Here is a 19,722-nt window from a genome sequence, read left to right as displayed (position 1 = left end):
GTGAACAACGGCTCTGTGTAGTTAATGCTGCTCAATGTGAAAGCCCGCAGGTGATGGAGATTTACCGCTGATTACAGAACCGGCTTTCTGACAAGATGCGCATTAAATATCGCATGCGATTTATCGTGCAGCCCTACTCTCCACTTATAAGAATAAAATCATCAAACATGAATATTAACCGGTATTAAAATGTTTTTTGTTACTGCAAAATATAGTGAAAATAGTACAGTTACAATGGAGAGCAACATGATGACTTCATGAATACCCCTCCTCCCAGCCCAGCAACTGTTGTCAATAATAACAATAATAACATTGATCACAGTGTCACCCTCATAGGCCGTCTGTGTAAATAATGCTACATCACACTACAATAATGCAGTTAGCATTAATTAAATAATGCACAATATAGCATTTAGCTCTCCAATGTGCATAACTAACAAAAAAAATCAACAAATGTTGGTATTGCCCATATCCATATTAATTCAAAGGAGGTTCATACTTTTTACTCATAAAAATATGTTATTGTAAAAGTATATATTCTTCTTAAGAGTGTTATAAACAGGGGTGCACATAAGTTATTCGGTCTGGTTCTCATGAGAGCACCTGGAGATTTGGTTTGGTGCTCATACTGCATATAGTGTGACCCATTAAATATAACTTTAAAGGGGTCATCGGATGCCCATTTTCCACAAGTTGATATGATTCTTTAGGGTCTTAATGAAAAGTCTATAACATACTTTGGTTAAAATCTCTCAATGGTAGTGTAAAAAACACCCTTTTTACCCTGTCAAAATCAGCTCTCTTTTCAGCACGCCGTTCTAGTCCGTGTTGCTTTAAATGCTAATGAGCTCTGCTGACCCCGCCCCTCTCTTCACTGGGGTGACGAGCAGACTGTAAACTTCAGCCGCGAAACTTGCTAACTAGCAAATATTAGGAAATGCGATTTGCAAAGATTCATAAAAAAAACCTTATACTCACTTCTTCTGTAGATGAAGCTGGATCATGAATGATTCGCTCGAACTTAAACGCATTTAGGCAGATCGGAAATCGGCGCATTCCTTTCAAAAACAAAAGTAACATTAATCCTCTGCATCTTCAGTGGCTCAGATGTCGGGAGTAAATGACGACTGCTATGTTCATTATTACATCCAGCAACAAAACACCTCAATCACTTAATCGGAGACGTTCTTGTCTCACGTTCTTGTTCTTGAGTCGACACAATGGCGGACAGCTCTCAGCTCACTCAGGGCGCGTCTTAAGGAAGACAGACTTGTCAATCAACTATCGTGGGAGCGGCCTGTGCAGAACTACGTCATTCTGACAGGAATCAGAACAGCCTGATTTGAGAAAGGGGATTTTAAAATAGGGATTTAGAAAAAAAAAAACACTGGGTGGATTTTAACATTATAGGATGGATGTGTGTACACACACTTCCAACACACATTTATGTTCAAACAACAACAAAAGTGAATTTTGCATCCGATGACCCCTTAAAAAAATTAAATAATAATAGTATTAATAGTATTATTGCACTTTGTTTAGTTAGATTATATTTAAAATAAAAAATAAACAAAATAATAAAGTGTGATAATACTATAATAATAATAATAATAATAATAACTTTATTTTTATATAGCGCCTTTAAAACAGTTTCTCAAGGTGCTTTACATAATAAAACAAACAAGTAAAAATACAACACACACATGACAACCAATTAAAAACACTAAAATATAAAAATCAAAACAGTCAAGAAAAAGCTAACCTAAAAAAAAACGAGTTTTTAAGTAAGATTTAAAAATACTTCGGTTCTGTGCATCTCTAATTTGTAGAGGGAGTGCATTCCAAAGCCTAGGACCGTAGGAAGAGAAAGCCCTGCCACCTACAGAGCGCAACCGTGTCTGTGGAACTACCAATAAACCAGCTTGTGAGGACCGTAAATGACGCTTGGGTGTATATAAAGTTAAAAGTGCAGACAGATATTGAGGGGCCAGACCATGGAGTGCCTTATATGTGAGCATAAGGATTTTAAAATCAACTCGGAACCTGACCGGGAGCCAGTGCAAAGACTTTAGAATTTGTGTAATATGCTCATTTTTCCTGGCACCAGTCAGGATCTTAGCAGCTGAGTTTTGCACACATTGCAATTTGTTAAGTGTGGTTTTAGGAACCCCAACAAGAAGTGCATTGCAGTAGTCAATGCGAGAAAAAACAAAGGTATTAATAAGCCTTTCAGTCACAGAGAGACTGTTATATTTAAAAATTAAAAATGAGTATTAAATAAAAATACAATTACTTTATAGTACACTTAAAAAATACAATGCTAATATTTACATTTTCATTTTTTTAATATGCATTTTCAACATTTTCAAAGCTAAAATCAAGCTTTTATTCTGGTGGGTTGCCGGCAAATAAGTATGTGCACTACCAAGTTTTAACGCTGCAAAGTGAAGCACGTCATTGAATGAAATGTTTTGCTCTGAAACCAGCAGTGCGTAGCCTAGATTTATGCTTTCAGTTTGAATGGAAATCTAGTATAACAGTTAGCTGATCTAAAACGGTGATCGTGCATTAACAGCTGTCAACCATGTTGGTATGCAAATGAGCGGTCTGAACTTATTTACCAAGCGCATTTTTTATTTTGTTGCACATGCACACTTGTGCACCACTTATGTGCACCCCTGGTTATAAATAAAAGCAAAATATAAATGTATTTTGTTTTGTCATTTAACTTTTTTTTTAAATTTGAACCTGTTTCACCCACAAACATAGAATACACAAACACAGACATTACCAAAACTGAACATCCAGAGATGTTTGTGTTTTGTAAGCATACATACATACTGGAGGCTGTATGTATGTATGTTTACAAAACATACATAAATATATATTACCATGTGGTAAGGTTAGTTAATAAGTTTTACTGTAGTATTTCTGCATTCTTTTTCTCTTAAATATTTTTTTTTCAGGGGTACAGACAGAGAATGAGATTTAAATCTGAATGTGTTGAGCTGAAAAGAGCTATTCATGGCCACGGGAGCAGTGAGAATCAATGACATCTCACTTACTGAATAGATGTATTGATAGACCTAGTGTTCAGCAGCAGGCAGAAAGACACATACGCACACATGCACACTTCATTGTTTCTGGGCACAGGATTCCATGATGAGATGTTCATGATTTCCAAGCATAGGCTTGTCTTGCAGCATTGTTCTTGTGTCTCAGCTCTCAGGACATGCTGACAGGACAGAGGCTGTGTCAGTCCAAATCCCACCAGGACTCTGTCCTCTCTGCCCTTAATCAGCAGCGCAAAGACGGACTGCTCTGCGATGTCACCCTGGTCGCCGGGGAGCAGAAATTCCATGCTCACAAGGCAGTTCTGGCAGCCTGCAGTGATTACTTCCGGGTGAGATTTTACATTCTGGAGGTTCCATCTCAGGAAACATGATCAGTGAGAGTGTTTCTTTAGGTTTCTATGCTCTGTATAAAGCTACACTTCTGCAGGTGTGTACTAAAAGAACAGTTCTCCCGAAAATATGTATTTTTGCCATCATGTAATTCCATATCTATGGAAGCCCATTTCTGCCACATAGGAAAGAAATTGTGTTTTTCAAATCATAATTATGACATAAAAGTCATAATAATAATATACAAAAGTCAGAATTATGTCATACTAGCCATAATTATAACATAAAAAGTTGAAATGATGTTTAATTATTTCAATATAAATTATGAAACAAAAAGAGATTATAAGATATAAAGTCATAGTTGTGACATACAAAAAACAATTATGACGAAAAGTTGAAGTTATTAGATAAGGAGTGACTTAAAAGTCTAACTTATGTCATAATTATGACTTAGTATCTCTTAATTCCAACTTGTGATGTCATAATTATGACTTTTTATTTCAGAATTATGATTAACCAAAATATGATGTTTTTCTTAGGTGGCAGAAAAGGACTTCCATGAATATCCATATTTTTGGAACAGAAAGGGAGATGTTAGGCAGAATGTTCACACTGTCTTTTTCCGTACAATAAGAGTGAATGGGGACAAGTGCTGCTGAGTTCCAAAAATGACAAAAAAGCACCATAAACATACCACAGAAGTAGTAATTCGACTTGAGTGCAAAATTACAAATCTTCTGAAACCATCCAAAGCTTTGTAGGAGAAAAAGTCAGAAATGTAATGTGTACCTGTAAGTTGTTATATACTAAAAATAATGTGTACATATACATTCAAATATGTACCAAAATGTTTTGTGCCAGGTTTGAAATCACTGTGAAATTATGGGAGCTGTTACAGCATCATTCCCTTTCAATACATGGAAAAGAGCAGTGTAAACATGCTGTTAAACATCTCCTTTTGTGCTTCACAGAAGTCATGCGAGTTTGGAACAATGTGATGTGCGCAAACGATGACAGGATTTTCCTTTTTAGCAGTGCAATCCTGATTCAAATATGTACAGTTCACATGGAAGGCAAGACGGGAAATGAAAAGTCGGCAGCGGCCTGGAAACCGTATCAGTGAGATTTGATTTTGGTTTGTTCAGAAGATTAAAAAGATGAAATACATCCAGCTCTGCAACAGAGAGAAAGATTATCTTCACAGTTCAAAGACCAGAATTAAATAGGGCAGGTATATTTATCTCTATATGTCTCCTGGGAAGCTCTCCACCTCTGTTGGGCTGGAATGATAAGATTTTATCCTTCTGTTTTTGATTTTAGCCCTTGGTTTCTGATGAGGACACGTGCCTTTGTTAGCGGCCGTGGCTTATGTAAAACATGGACTCATCCAAAGCTTCAGTCAATATAGTTACTGTGTACACAAATCAAAGCAAGCTGTTGGCTCAGTTTGACAGCTACCCTTTGATGTAGTATGCCTGCAAGGTTTGTATTATTCCTGATTTCTATTAAGTGGAACGGTTGAAAATATTTAAATAGGCAGGCATGCATGAGCATGTGTCTGATGCTCTACTGTTAATACCAAAATTATTTGTGTTAGAAAATTAATCCTAAATCATAAGTATTTCACTTTGGCATACAAGTGGTCCTGCATTGTTCGTGCATGAATTATACCTACAGTTTTAGGGCTTGTTAAGGAGAGATGTGTTATTTGAAACACAAAAAGATGGTGAAACAAACCTTATATGAATGGAAGAAAGCACCCAGAACCATCCTAGAAATGTGTCAGCGAGTTCGTACAGTTAATCTATCTATCTATCTATCTATCTACACATTTGCTTGAGCTTTTTGTAATTAAAAAAGAGTATGTCTATATGCAGTATACACACACACACACACAAGTAAGCTATACTAGTGTATCTTTAACAATTAATGACACAAGTAATTTCAGTGACTCAGATGATGATTCAGTAACCACTCTGGCTGATTAACTTCAGTGAGGGATTCACCAGACTGATTCAAACCAGTAATTAATCTTTTTGAATTATTCATAAAAAAAAAAGTCATTTGAGTAATAAGATTCATTTGTTTGTGAATCAGACTACACTGGTAGTGCTGTATGTTTTTGTCTTTTTTGTTCTTGCCGTTGTTTTTGTGGTGCACTGTATAGACATAAAACTTGCATTCACAGCTCATGTGAAATACGATTGCGTGATACTGAAGATTCACAGTGCAGCAATGCTAGAAACACTGATGTGAGGCATTGAATAAATCTGTATTGTCATATGGTTCAAAAGGCATGCGTTGTAAACTAATTAGCTCGCAAAGCTGTTGTCTGACCAGCTGCTCTACTTTTCCAAGGTCAGAAGTCAGCCAGTCAGACATGTGACTCAGGACTGGTCATCCTTAATACCACAATCCCCTTCCAAAAAACCCTATAAGTCTTGCTTATGGGCAGTGGTGTCCCAGTAAGGAGCTCTCTAAGTAGCGTCAACAAACCAACAACGCTCAGCTCTAATGAGTGCTTTTGAAAGTCTGAATGTGAGCTAAGGTCAGGCATTAAAAAAATGCTGCTCTTAAAATAGATAGTAGAAAAACACGGCAGACTTGTACCAGGCACATCAAATGTGATATTACTACAGGGGAAAAAGGTTCTGAAGGTGAGGTGACAAAGATAAGATGATAAACATTTGGCATCTATTTTCAGCACATGGATGCTTCAGACTGAGCCAAGACCTGCATTAGATGTCTATTGATTCTTTTAAAGGACTAAGCACCGATACTAATTTTAATCCAGAACCAGGCTTTTTTTTTCAAACACTGGATGTTCATCATTAGAAGCATTAGGTTTGATCAGTGGTGTTTGGCAGGTGTAATGATGATCCAATGTCCTTTGACTTCCTCTTCTCCATGGGCTCTGATCAATGACCATCCTACACTCGCTCTGTGACAGCAATCAATGCTTTTGATTAGTGTACTCCTGCCAGAGAACACAGCGGGACAGTGCTGGCCTCTTGCTCTCTTTATTTTGTGTGTGTAAAACTAAAGACCGCACTGATTGATGGTCACAGACTCACTTTCATTTTCAGAATGATACTCGTTAGACTTGAATGAAGAGTTTATTGACGTTTTTATTTTAAAATCTATTTACAGGATGCTGTATTACTCTAGTTCTGTGGTGCATCCTGCTTATAAGTTTGTGTGTGTGTGTGTGTGTATCTTCAGGCCATGTTCAGTCTGTGCATGGTGGAGAGTGAGGCAGATGAGGTAACTCTCCAGGGTGTGACTAGCGTGGGACTGAAGCACGCACTGGACTTCGCCTACACAGGCCAGGTAAATTCAGCATAGCCCACACAGCTACACAGAGCCAGAACATGCAAAACAAACAAAAATTGACTGCCTTAAGCAAAGACAGGTCTCTAGGTTCTGGAAGGATAACAAATAGGAGCAGATAAGTGAAACACTTGTGAATAATCATATTTATTTTAGAGCTTCACAAATGGGCTTATAAACATCTAATTCTGGTAAAATGTTATTATATGTATATATGTCATATTATTATATATGTTACTATACATTTGTAAACTGTGAGCATATTTTTTTATCCCAGAGATATCGTATTAGATTACTTCAAACTGAACTACACAGTGCGGAGTAAATGCCTCATCTGCATCAGAATGTTATGATTGGCCTAGGGATGGACATATCGATAAGGAAGTATCGATATATCCATACTGATATCAGTATTGAAAGTATTGATACTCAAATAAAAAATATCAATACTAAAGGTTTTTATTACCAGTGATTTTGTTCATTTACCAAGAAATTTAATGCGTACAATATGCACTGATTTGAATGAATAACATATGCTAGCAAAAATTTGTGTAGGACAGAACTATTTTCCTGCTCATTCTGAACACAGAACTAAACAATCAGAGAGAGTGTTCGCTCACTGCTGACACTGCATTCAAACTGGGCTGCTTTTCCCAAAAGTATCAGTTCAGAACAATTCTTATCAGAGGACAGAAAAGTTATTATTAAGAGTTATTTCACAATAAACAAATTGAAATTGTAGCCTATAGTTTGTGCAATTACATTTATTTAAATTGAACGTTAGAAGTTCATATTGATCATGTTCTATTCTGTAACTAATGTTAATATAAATAATACACTGTCAGAATAAAGAGGTTGCATTGTATGGGTGCAACTGGCAGTCTCTTATGATAATGAACCATGGTTTTACTATACAGTGACTGTAGTTCAATAGTATTTGTAGATTTGGTTACTACTACAGTAAACATATTTTAACCATGTGTAAACAAAATTATTATCTAATAAGTTGTAATTAAGGCATTTTAAATGTTAAAATGCTTGTCAAATATAATGTTAAATGGGTATCATTACCTATTTTAGTCTTAATAATTAAATTAATTTAATAATTTAAAAGTTCAGTTTATGGGTATAGATATCGACGATACTGGCCTTTGAAAGTATTGGTATCATATCGAAAGCAAAATAAGTTGTATTGCCCATCCCTAGATTGGCCCAGAGCCATTAAATTTTGTATTTCAACGGCTCTGGATTGGCCTAAAGTAGACGTCTTATGTCAGCTCGTTCTGAACTCGTACATGCTCATACCAGTAATCTTGTGCTGCGTTCACACAGAGCATATTACCGGTAATATACTGGTAATGTTACAACTTCTCATACCGGTAAATTGCCGGAACAAATTTACCAGTATTTTTGAAAAGGTCCTGTTCACACATGATCTCTTAACAGTAATTTACCGGTAAAGTCTGTATGTGTGAAAGGGGCTATTGATCAGTAGTGGATCAGAAGTGACAGTAAAGACTTTTAAAATGTTACAAATTATTTCTATTTCAAATAAGTGGTGTTCTTTTTAATGTTCTATTTATAAAAACAAAAAATAAATCCTGCACACTATCCACACTTATGTATCAAATGTATCAAAATATACATTTATATTAAAATAATTTTTAAATAATTTTAAATTGAAATACATTTTTAAATATATTCAAGTTGAAAACTTATTTTAAATTGTTATAATATTTCTCAATTTAACTGTTTTTACTGAATTTTTGTACCCCTGTGGAGCATAAGAAACTTATTTCAATAACATTTAAAAAAATCTTACCAACCACAAACATTTGAATGGTAGTGTAACTGAATTGGATAAATTGAAGTGCTCACTATCCTCTCAGTTAAAATAACTAGTAGTCTGCTTTTTTGCTCCTGGATGCATGTGTGCTTTAGTTGCTCCAGCCTGAATTTTTTTTTCTTTTGCGTGATTTGAGCTAACCATCTGTGGCGCAGAGAATGTAACATATTTTGTGGCTTATTTTGATTTAGCTCTTAAGCCTCAATGAGAAGAATTATTTTCTTTTCAATGTTTTTGCCTGTTTAATTTTTATTAAAATGAAACTGCATTTGTATGATCATATAATGCACTCTGTACATTAATAATGGTTATTTTAATGGCTTTGCAATCTAAGGATCATGAAGTATTTAATACATTTAATATAGTAGTCTGCTATACACATTATTATAGAGCTGGCTTAAAATGCAACACTTAGCCTACTTTTAGACAATATTTAACACAGGGTCACTGCTCTGTCTTTCTCTTCATCAAGGGGTCCTTGGCCTGAAAAAGGCAGAAGACCCCTGATTGCAAGATTGTGGTTTCTTAGGATAGTCTTACTTCGGTCCTTTGTCTGTAGATCATGCTGGAGCCAGGAGTGATACAAGATGTCCTGTCTGCTGGAAGCCACCTTCAGCTGCTGGAACTGCTCAGCCTCTGTTCCCACTATCTCATTCAGGTGTGTTTATGAGTAATTTCTGCCCATGTCAGCAGGTACTACATATAATTTCACTGTGTAATTAGATCTTTCTTTTACACCATCAGTGTGTTTGTGTTAGATTTTATTTCTATAAAAGAGCTACTGTATTCCTGCTTCCTGTTAATTTATTAAAGGAATAGCTCTGAAAAAATCTGTCATCATTCATTCACTCTCATGTCATCACCCTCATACTCTTTTCCATTTGATTACAATGAATGTGTTTATTTGAAGCTTTCAAGCTTCAAAATGACACAAATAACAATAGAATTATCATTAGAGTATATATCATAAGAATATATGATGTTATATTCTCCTGAAGCTTTTGTGTGTAGTCAGTATCCCTTAATGATTTTGAGCTGATTCTGCAGAATTCCATAGACTTTCCCCATAAATAAGCCCAGAAAATGTGAAAAAGATCTGCAGCCTTTTCATGGCTCACCACTGCATTTAAAATGTGCTTGTTAATAATTTTAACCAGTAGATGGCAGTCAGTCTCTGTGTCAAGCACTTTTCGTCATCATGTGTCTGTGGAATATCCTGAGAGGATTTATCTCTCCGTTGTTCTTTCTTTTACTTATAATTTTCCAGGCTACATTTTTGGATATTGTGGACTTTGATGAGATTCAGCTCTGTTGAGCTTCTAATAATCATTTATTATAACTGTAATATATACTGTATTACAACTGTATGTGTGCATTCGTGATATCTTATTTTTATGTTTGTGTGCTTGAATCAGGGCATGTAAGATTTTATTTTAGACTGTAATGCTCAACTAGTTTGTGTTCATGGAGTTAAGCATGAATAAAACCTCCGACCCCCTCTGACTGTGGATCTGTCTGTATTTATATCTGTGCCTGTAGGAGCTGAACAGTTTTAACTACCTGGACCTATACAGGCTGGCAGACCTCTTCCACTTACCGGCCCTAGAGGAAGCAGTGGTGGGCTTTCTGGTGGATCACCTCTCTGAGCTGCAGAGGAACAGACAAGAGGAAGTGCTGCTTCTACCTTATCGGCTCCTCAGGGAAGTGCTAAAAAGCGACCGCCTCACCTCCCTTAGTGAGGAGGAGATATGTCAGGTGTGTGGGCCGCAAATTCACAGACTTTAACTCTTCAAAACAGTTATGAAATATTTAAGTTTCTACATCATGTGTAGTTCACTAATGTGAACCTCTTTGTACTGACAATCGGATGTTCATCCACTGAAGCTCAGGATACTCTTTGGAACATCTTTAACCATGCTAAACAATGTGATCATTAGGTCTTAGACAAACTCGTGGAGCTCTCAGTGCCGCTGTCATTAAACCAAAACAAGGACAATCCATTTTGTAATGGACCCTTTTCACAGACAGTTATGATGCCTTTCCACAGTCATTAACATCGTAAATCTATTTTTTTTATATGATAATTTTTAAATCTTTATGTTATATTACCTTGGCTTTAAATTACAGAACACTAGTTATATAAAATTATATTTGTTGTAGTTTCCGTTCACCGCTGTAGAAGTTTACCCAACTATGACAACTTTCACTTCTGAGAACCCTGGAAATTTGAAAAGGGTCCATTAAAGTACAATTTTTAGATCAGGTTTTCACTATAATTTGTAATATATTATAATTTAATACTATATAATAATGTATAATTTAATAATGAACAATTTTGTATTGAATCAGAAAAGAACGTCTCAGACTTTTGGACCCTGTGACATTCTCTATAATGGCTGCCAAACACATAACGTCGTTTAGTCAATCTGAATGCTTAAAGGGTTAGTTCACCCAAAAATAAAAATTAGCCCATGAATTACTCACCCTCAAGGCATCCTAGGTGTATATGACTTTCTTCTTTTTCGACGAATCCAGTCGGAGTTATATTAAAAATTGTCTTTGATCTTCTAAGCTGTTTAATGGTAGTCAGCAGGTGTTGCAGTTCATCAGTCCAAAAGAAGTGAAATAAAGCACATCCATCCATGATAAAAAGTGCCTCACACGGCTCCGGGTGGTGAACAAAGGCCTCCTGTAGCGAATCGATGCGTTTTTGTAAGAAAAATAACCATATTTAAAATGTAAAAATCAATTTAATCTAGTTTGCGCTCACTGTTGTACACGGAAGCAGCTCCGGGCATATGATGTAGGACATCGGCGTTGTGCATGCGCCGCTCAGAAGTGACGAAAGCGGAAGCGCAGCGGAGAGATCAAAACAAAACAATGGTCACGAATTGGAAGTACATAATGAAGATTTGTAAAGAAGAATGTCGAGGATTTTGATATAAGCCAAGAGGAGACTGGTTTTCCTTTGCTAAAGTAACAAAACTTTGCTTCCTTTGCTCCTGTAAACAAACGTTGGTTTTCACGAGACTCACCGGCGCATGCACAACACCGACATCTTACGTCATCCCCCCGGAGCTGCTTCCATGTACAACTGTTGGCGCAAGCTAGATTAAAGTGATTATTAAGTTTTGAATATGGATATTTTTCTTACAAAAACGCATCGATTCGCTACAGCAGGCCTTTGTTCACCCCCCGGAGCCGTGTGAGGCACTTTTTATTATGGATGGATGCGCTTTATTTCACTTCTTTTGGACTGATGAACTGCAACACCCGCTGAGTGGCATTAAACAGCTTGGAAGATCAAAGACAATTTTTAATATAACTCCGATTGGAATCATCTGAAGGAAGGAAGTCATATACGCCTAGGATGGCTTGAGGGTGAGTAAATAATGGGCTAATTTTCATTTTTGGGTGAACTATCCCTTTAAGGTCATATTCACAAACACAAACTCCACCTGTTTAATTTATGATGTAAGAATGAGAAAAAAATGTGTGCAGACAATGTGTCTGTGTGTATGTACACACGGGCGGAGGCTGTAGTCTGGGGGTGGGGGGGGCTGTGGTGTGACTATTCATTTGCCCCAATCAGGCATCCCCACCACACCCCCCACCCAGCCTCTCTCTGATTAGGCCCACCGCGGCACCATCAGCGCCTCAATCCCCCAGCTGTCACTCCGGCCGCCCTACTGATTGAAAACAATCAGCCCTCTGATGGCACAATTACCCTGACCCTTTAACCAGTCGCTGCTGCCATAATCAGGCCCTGATTAGGCTGCTTTGGGCCTCCTTCACTTTGCAGAGAAGGTTAATTTGGGCATCAGACGGAAGCGTGATGGGCACAGGGGCTGGTGCTGCCGTCCGCTGGTCCGAACGTGCACCCACCAAATACTACCCTCGATATAGTTTGGCTGTCAATCATCGTCATGCAGAGTTCTCTGAGTCTCACACTCTGGAAATCACATTTTCTTCCTCTTTGTTATTTTTTTTTTGTTCTTTTTTCTTCTCTCGCACTCACTCTCTGTCTGTCTTTCTCCATGCGGGAGTGGGTGGGGGAGTTCATTTATTTTCTGCCCCGAGGAAGTTCTCTGATCCAGTGTGACCTTCACAGTCAACAGACGCTGCCTCGCTCACACCTCACTCTTTCTCTCTCTCTCTCCCTCCCTCTCTCATTTTCCACTCTCACTCATTCTCTTTCTTCTTCCTCGCTTTCTTCTTCTCTTCTGTTGGCTGTGAAAAGGAAGAAGGAGGGTTGAAAAAAACAACTAAAATTCAGAGAAAGAAAGAAAGCGAAACAGAACCTCAATAGAGCGTTACATGATTAATGACGCCGAACCTCTGCACACTTAAATTTAACTGTGTAATTATTTAGGAATGCACACTATTAAGGTACCAACGGTTATCGTAGAGATTACAGACTTTTTAATTGATCAGAATTGTATACCATTGTGTCAATCTTATACTTTACCATACTCAATATATATTGGCCGATATTAGATCTTTAATTGTGCATTCAATTATCACTTCAATTGCTCACTTCAAGTTAATCAATGTTTAAAAACATTAAGAATTGAATAGTCTATTATCCATAATAATACATGAATATCTGTTTTTCTTACTGCACATTATAATGTTTTGATGCCTAAATTCACAAATAGCATTTAAAATAATTTTTATTTCTAATTTGTTTAGACAGTATTGTATAGAATTTTATGTCAGCAATTTATTGCTTATAAGCCGTAACATATAACTAGTTATAGGCTTATTGGCATTGGATATTATGTCTAATTTTAATATGAGTAAAAAATTTAATTTTTATTGTTTAATTTGAAGCATTTCTTAATGTTTAATATGCATAAGTAGGCCGTAAGCAGTTTAATGAGCTCAAAAGTGGCTCTATTTGTTAGAGCATCTGACAGAGCAAAATCATCTCAAACAATGGCCTGAGTTTGGGGAAGGATTTCCTGTTTAACAGCCAATGGCAGATGGGGGAGTGTTTGGGGAAACCTTTTTGCTAGCAATCATCATCTCTGCAATTTGGTGCTGTTAGTGGCTCAGAAATAACACACTGTACCACAAACTCCATGTTTTTTTCTAGAAGTACCTTCCTGCAATTAATGCATTTTAAATAATTTTGTGTAAGTACAATGAAATCGAACATTTACGTTGTGCCATTAAATATTTAAATGATGAAATACTCTTAAGAAAAATATATTACAAGCATTTATATTTGCCATTTGTGTGTAGGAGACAGCTGCGGAATGTCTAGAGGTGGTGGCCCATGATCTCGGAATGCTATAATAAGTTCTCCGTCTCAGAGCAGATTTTGTTAAAAGCCACTTTGTTTCCATGAGAGTGGCATCGCTTATCTCCAGCCATCTCCGCCATACTCGCATGCCTCTGCAGCTAAACAGTCTAGATTGCTCTCAAGTTCAATTAACTCCCCTTTGTCTAACTCCCTTGGCTGCGCCGGAGTGCATATGTGTGCATGCTTCACATGCACGTCTCCTGTGCGCGTGTGTGCGTGCTCAGAGATCCCACCCCCCATCTCATCTGCAGCTGTCTTCTCATCACGGTATAGAGACACAATGTCTTAAGCATTAGCATGCAATAACACAAAGCGTTGGCCCTGCATAGACAGACGGTATTGTGTGGATGGTGTGAGCTGCAGGCTGTAATATGAACAGTATGTTCTCCTGATCCTGAATCGGTGCTGAATACTGATGAGCCACTCTGCCCTGCTGTAGTTGCTGGTGTGTTGGCTGGAGCATGACTGCAGATACCAGTACATGGAGGAACTGCTGCAACACGTGCGCTACGGCCTGATGGAGGTCTCTGCCCTGCACCGTGTGGCCAACAGCCACCCCTTTCTCAACTCCAGCAGCACCGTCGCCGCCCTGGTGGAGGAGGCATTGGACTACCACCGGTCCGTATTTGCACAGCCTTTACGTCAGACAGCACGGACCATGCCGCGTTTTCAGTCCTTGACGCTATATATCGTCGGCGGGCGCAAACGGGAGGTCAGCCGCGTACGGGAGCTGCGGTTCTTCAACCCTGCCACACAGGAGCACTTGCGCGTTGCGGGGGGTTCGAACTGGAGTGAGTTGACACCCATGCCTGCTGGACGAAGTCACCACTGTGTGGCTGTCATGGGCAACTTCCTGTTTGTGGCTGGTGGGGAGGTGGAACATGCCACTGGAAGGACATGTGCGGTGAGGACTGCGTGCCGGTACGATCCGAGGGTGAACCGCTGGACTGATATTGCACCGATGAAGGCGTGCAGGGAGCACTTTGTGCTGGGAGCTCTGGGACAGTATCTCTATGCCGTTGGGGGGAGGAATGAACTGAGGCAGGTTCTGCCCAGTGTGGAGCGCTACTGTCCCAAGAAAAACAAGTGGACCTATGTGCATCCGTTTGACCGTTCGCTGTCCTGTCATGCAGGTTGTGTGGCGGACGGGCTGCTCTGGGTCTCAGGTACTAATACATTACTTAACATTTAGCCCACTCTCATGCATTTATCAGGCATCTCTCAATGTGTATAAGACCCTCACTGAGGTTCTAGGCCCAAGATTTAAAAGCATTACTAGAATCGGTTTAACATATGATAATGGCTCCTTCTGTTCCAGGTGGTGTCACTAACACAGCTCAGTACCAGAATCGACTGATGGTGTATGACCCAGGACAGGTAATATATTGGTATTTATGTGGTTATGTGAGACTAATGTCACTGGATTTAATTTTCAATATATAATATAATAATTTTATTCAGCAAAGCTGCAATAATTGATCAAAGTGACAGTAAAGACACTAATATCGCAAAATAATTCTATTGCTTAAATGCTGTTCTTTTGAACTTTCTATTCATCATAGAATCCTGAAAGAAATGTATCACTGTTTCCACATAAATATTAAGCAGTATGATTGTTTTCACTGATAATACGAAGAAACACTGATAATAAGAAGAAATGTTTCTCCAGCACCAAATCAGCATATTAGAATGATTTCTGAACGATCATGTGACACTGAAAGACTAGAGTAATGACTGCTGAAAATTAAGCTTTGCCATCACAGGAATAAATTACATTTTAAAATATATGAACATAGAAAACAGCTACTTTAAATTGTAATAATATTGCACAATATTTCCCTTTTTACTGTATTTTTGGCCAAATAAATATAGCATTGGTGAGTGTAAGTGACTTCTTTCTTGAAAACACATACAGTATATGCTAGGGTTGGGTGTTGTTTGAATTTGATCAGTTCTGATTCCGATTCTTATGGATTCCCAGTTTCGACTCCAATGCGGTTAAAAAAATGCAGTCAAACATTTAGATATCAAACATATTTAAATAAATTCTGGTTAATTAATTGTATAGCTTGAATTTTTTAAAAATAATTACAATATATGCTTTTCTTTCTTTTGTGAATCCCTCTCTGTCGTAGAATCAGTGGTTAGCGCGCAGCCCCATGTTGCAGAGGAGGGTGTACCATGTGATGGCAAAATGCAGTCAAACATTTAGATATCAAACATATTTATTCTGTCTCTTTTTGCAATACATTTAGTTGCAGCTGAATACCATGAACAAAAATCAACAGGCTACGTAAAAACTGGACTCGATTAAGCTGTTTGTGTGCAAAATAGAGGTGCACAATTCTGGATAAATTGAGACTTTTTTTATTGGAAAAATGTATTGGTTCTCTTACGATTCTGAAGAAAATCACAACAAAATCAACATGTAATTTATGAATGAATGATTCAATGACTCACTCAGGATTTACTTATTTCATTACTGGATGAATCTGTGTATTTGAATGAATCTCTTGAATGAATGATTCAAAGACAAATACATTGTTAACAGCCCCTTTTCTACGCCCACTGACATAACAACGTAATCAATAAATCTTTATTTGAAGCGTCAAATTACTTTCAAAAGGTGATTTTATTCTTCTTCTTTTTTTTTTTAATCGCTACAGAACTTTTTCTGTACATCAGAACTTTTCACATTTTTATCCCAGTACTTCTGTGATTATTTTAATGTTTGTTACACAGAAATAATGATACTGTGTGGTTGAAAAGACAGTTTGTGAAGCTTTTTCATACATATACATGACAGCTGCTCTCTTTAGGACAGCGGCAGCGCGGACGTAGATTTGAATGTTAAAATCACACAGGGACGAACAGAGATGATCACACCATTGAGATCGCACACGTCAAAGGTTTAAACAGCTGAATCATTTTCATTTAGGAATAAGATACCATTCTAGAATTGGAATATATTTTCGATTCCCAACCCTAATATATGCTTACACAAAATATAAGATACACAAAATATGCTTGTTACTGCATTATTGTAGTTTCTGAAGATTATAATGCGACTTATTTTAATCTGTTACTATAAATATACAAAAATATTACTCTAATGGTTGCTGGTATAATATAATTAATTATACATTATAGTTTTGTGTTACCAGAAATTTTGGAAAGACATATTTTTAGTGTTATGTCAGCTAAATGATTGACAACAAAGTAAAAACATTATGATCCTTAAAAGGACTGTGCATTTGTTTGCGAAAAATTAAATATGGCATCTACCCTGATTAAAGTCAAGGGTTTTGCATATGCCTTTAACATACAAACTGCTTTTAACATTGAATAGAAATGAAATATTAATTCACATTGGGCAAATGCTCAGAAACAAACAAACAAAAAAATAAGACAAGAATTGAACAAGAATAAGTATTGTAGAACTTCTGTGGTCAGTGCAACTGTGTATTTTTCAAAGAGAGAGATATAAAGAAAGAAGGGGAGGAAAGAACAGGAGGCAGAGGCTCATTGGTATTCAAAGTGGCTTTGCATTCACCTGCCAGGAACAGCAACCCCCTACCCACACTACCCTCAACAGATGGTCGCCAAACACACACGTGTATATTCACACTCTCACTCACCACTGCTCGTGCAATCTCTGCGTATACACACACCTGTCACAAATAAATGCACACACCCATGCACTGGAATATGCTAAAGAAATAAATAAAAGGCAGCTGTATGTGCTGGGGGGGAACGATCTGGACTACAACAATGACCGCATCCTGGTTAGACACATTGACTCTTATGACATAGACATGGACCAGTGGACACGCTGCACCTTCAGTCTTCTCACAGGTCACTAAACACTCACACACAGACACACACACACGTTTACTTAGCTATCTAAATGGGGACATTCCATAGGCGTAATGGTTTTTATACTGTACAAACTGTATATTCTATCACCCTACACCAACCCTACACCTAAACCTACCCCTCACAGAAAACTTTCGGCATTTTTACAATTAAAAAAAAACTTTGTTTACTTTATTTTTATACCAGTTTTACAAATGAGGATGTCCCCAAAGGGAGGTTTTTGGAAATTTAGTCAGGTTTAGCTCACTTTTGGGTACAGATTTGTCCCCAAAATATGGTTAAGTAGGTACACACACACACACACACACACACAAACTCCAACCAAGTAATAGATAGGATTATTCAACTATTCTTGCAGAACACTATTCCTTTTCTCTTTAAAAGGTAGCATTTCTATATATTCTGTATTTGTTTTGAACCACTATATTGTATTCCTGCTACTGAACAGAAGTACTAAAGTGGTACCATGGTACAGTGATGGTTTCAGATAGATAATATGGTACTGAATGATTTATATACTCTGGTATTTACATGGTACTTTAAATAAATAGTTCACCCAAAAATGAAAATTTGCTGAAATCAAATCCAGGATGTAGGTGAGTTTGTTTCTTTGTTGGAACAGATTTGGAGAAATTTAGCATTACATCACTTGCTCACCAGTGGATCCTCTGCATTGAATGGGTGCTGTCAGAATGAGACTGAAAACAACTGATCATCACAGTAATCTGCAAGTAATTGACACGACTCTAGTCTGTCAATTAATATCTTGTGAAGCGAAAGGCGTTTTTATCTTCAAACTGTTGCTTCAGGCTAAAATGCTAGTCCTTAATCCATTATATTGCTTTAAGTGAAAATGTTCTAAACATTTGAAAAACAAAGTAAATATGTCAGGGGACATATTTTGATGTGAGAGGACAACAGGGGATGGACTTTCACTGGAGAAAGCATTATTATGAATTTTGGCCAGAAGCGACAGTTTAAAGTTAGAAATGCCTTAATGATGGTTTCTTACAAACATGCATTTTTCGCTTTACAAGACATTAATTGATGGACTGGAGTCATGTGAATTATTTGAGGATTGTTGTGATGCTTTTATCAGCTGTCTGGACTCTCATTCTGACGGCACCCATTCACTGCATAGGTTCTTCTATCTGTGAGCAAGTGATGTAATGCTATCTTGGATGGCCTGAGGGTGAGTACATGTTCAACAAATTTTCATTTTTGGGTGAACTATTCCTTTAATGGTAGCACATTTTATACCATGTAGATCCCTAAATGTGCAATTTATATTTTTATAAATTTTCATTGTGCAGCATGTTACCTTTTAAAGGGTTAGTTCACCCAAAAATGAAAATTCCGTCATTAATTAAGTAAGACCTTCGTTCATCTTTGGAGCACAAATTAAGATATTTTTGATAGAATCTGAGAGCTGTCTGATCCTGCATAGACAGCAATATAACTGAAATGTTTCCAAGTCCAGAAACGTAGCAAGGAGATCTGTAAAATAATCCATGTGACATCAGTTGTTCATCCGCAATTATACGAAACTACGAGAATACTTTTTGTGTGCAAAATAAAAATTTGGGTTTAGAAACGACATGAGGGTTAGTAATTAATGACAGAATTTAAATTTTTGGGTGAACTAACCCTTTAAACTTTTATTCTTCAATAACTACTGACATTTAATAGGAATGTGTGCAAGAAGTTTTTAGAAGCACAGACTTTGGAGACAAATTACAGTCATCCAAAAAACACTGCAAAGATTCATACTTTTCAGTCAAAATGAAAGACAAAGTGGTTCCCTTTCATGGGAACTTCGAACTGCGTCCTCTAGGGGTCGCTATGGGGAATGCCTCGTCGTGACCCGTGCCTGAATCATACATTGAAAAAACACCAGCTCGTTGGCCGGCGACAGCCATGACGTCACTACCGGTGCGACTATAGTATAAATAGGCGCT

General features: G+C 37.4%; 1 protein-coding gene across 1 annotated transcript in view; it reads left to right on the top strand.

Annotated features, from left to right (window-relative positions):
- LOC107700760 (kelch-like protein 32) overlaps window positions 1–19,722 on the top strand; it is a 25,749-nt gene that overhangs the window by 4,358 nt on the left and 1,669 nt on the right. The window contains exons 4-11 of the mRNA XM_016502556.1: window positions 3,223–3,403; window positions 6,627–6,734; window positions 9,140–9,238; window positions 10,120–10,335; window positions 14,328–15,054; window positions 15,207–15,265; window positions 16,024–16,087; window positions 17,606–17,743. Coding sequence (XP_016358042.1) covers window positions 3,223–3,403; window positions 6,627–6,734; window positions 9,140–9,238; window positions 10,120–10,335; window positions 14,328–15,054; window positions 15,207–15,265; window positions 16,024–16,087; window positions 17,606–17,743 — 1,592 coding nt within the window. The remainder of the gene's footprint in view (window positions 1–3,222; window positions 3,404–6,626; window positions 6,735–9,139; window positions 9,239–10,119; window positions 10,336–14,327; window positions 15,055–15,206; window positions 15,266–16,023; window positions 16,088–17,605; window positions 17,744–19,722) is intronic.

The sequence above is a fragment of the Sinocyclocheilus anshuiensis genome, unplaced genomic scaffold (genome assembly GCF_001515605.1).
Source record: "Sinocyclocheilus anshuiensis isolate Anshui unplaced genomic scaffold, SAMN03320099.WGS_v1.1 scaffold782, whole genome shotgun sequence".
NCBI lineage: Eukaryota > Metazoa > Chordata > Actinopteri > Cypriniformes > Cyprinidae > Sinocyclocheilus > Sinocyclocheilus anshuiensis.
This window is presented reverse-complemented; position numbering and strand designations above follow the sequence as displayed.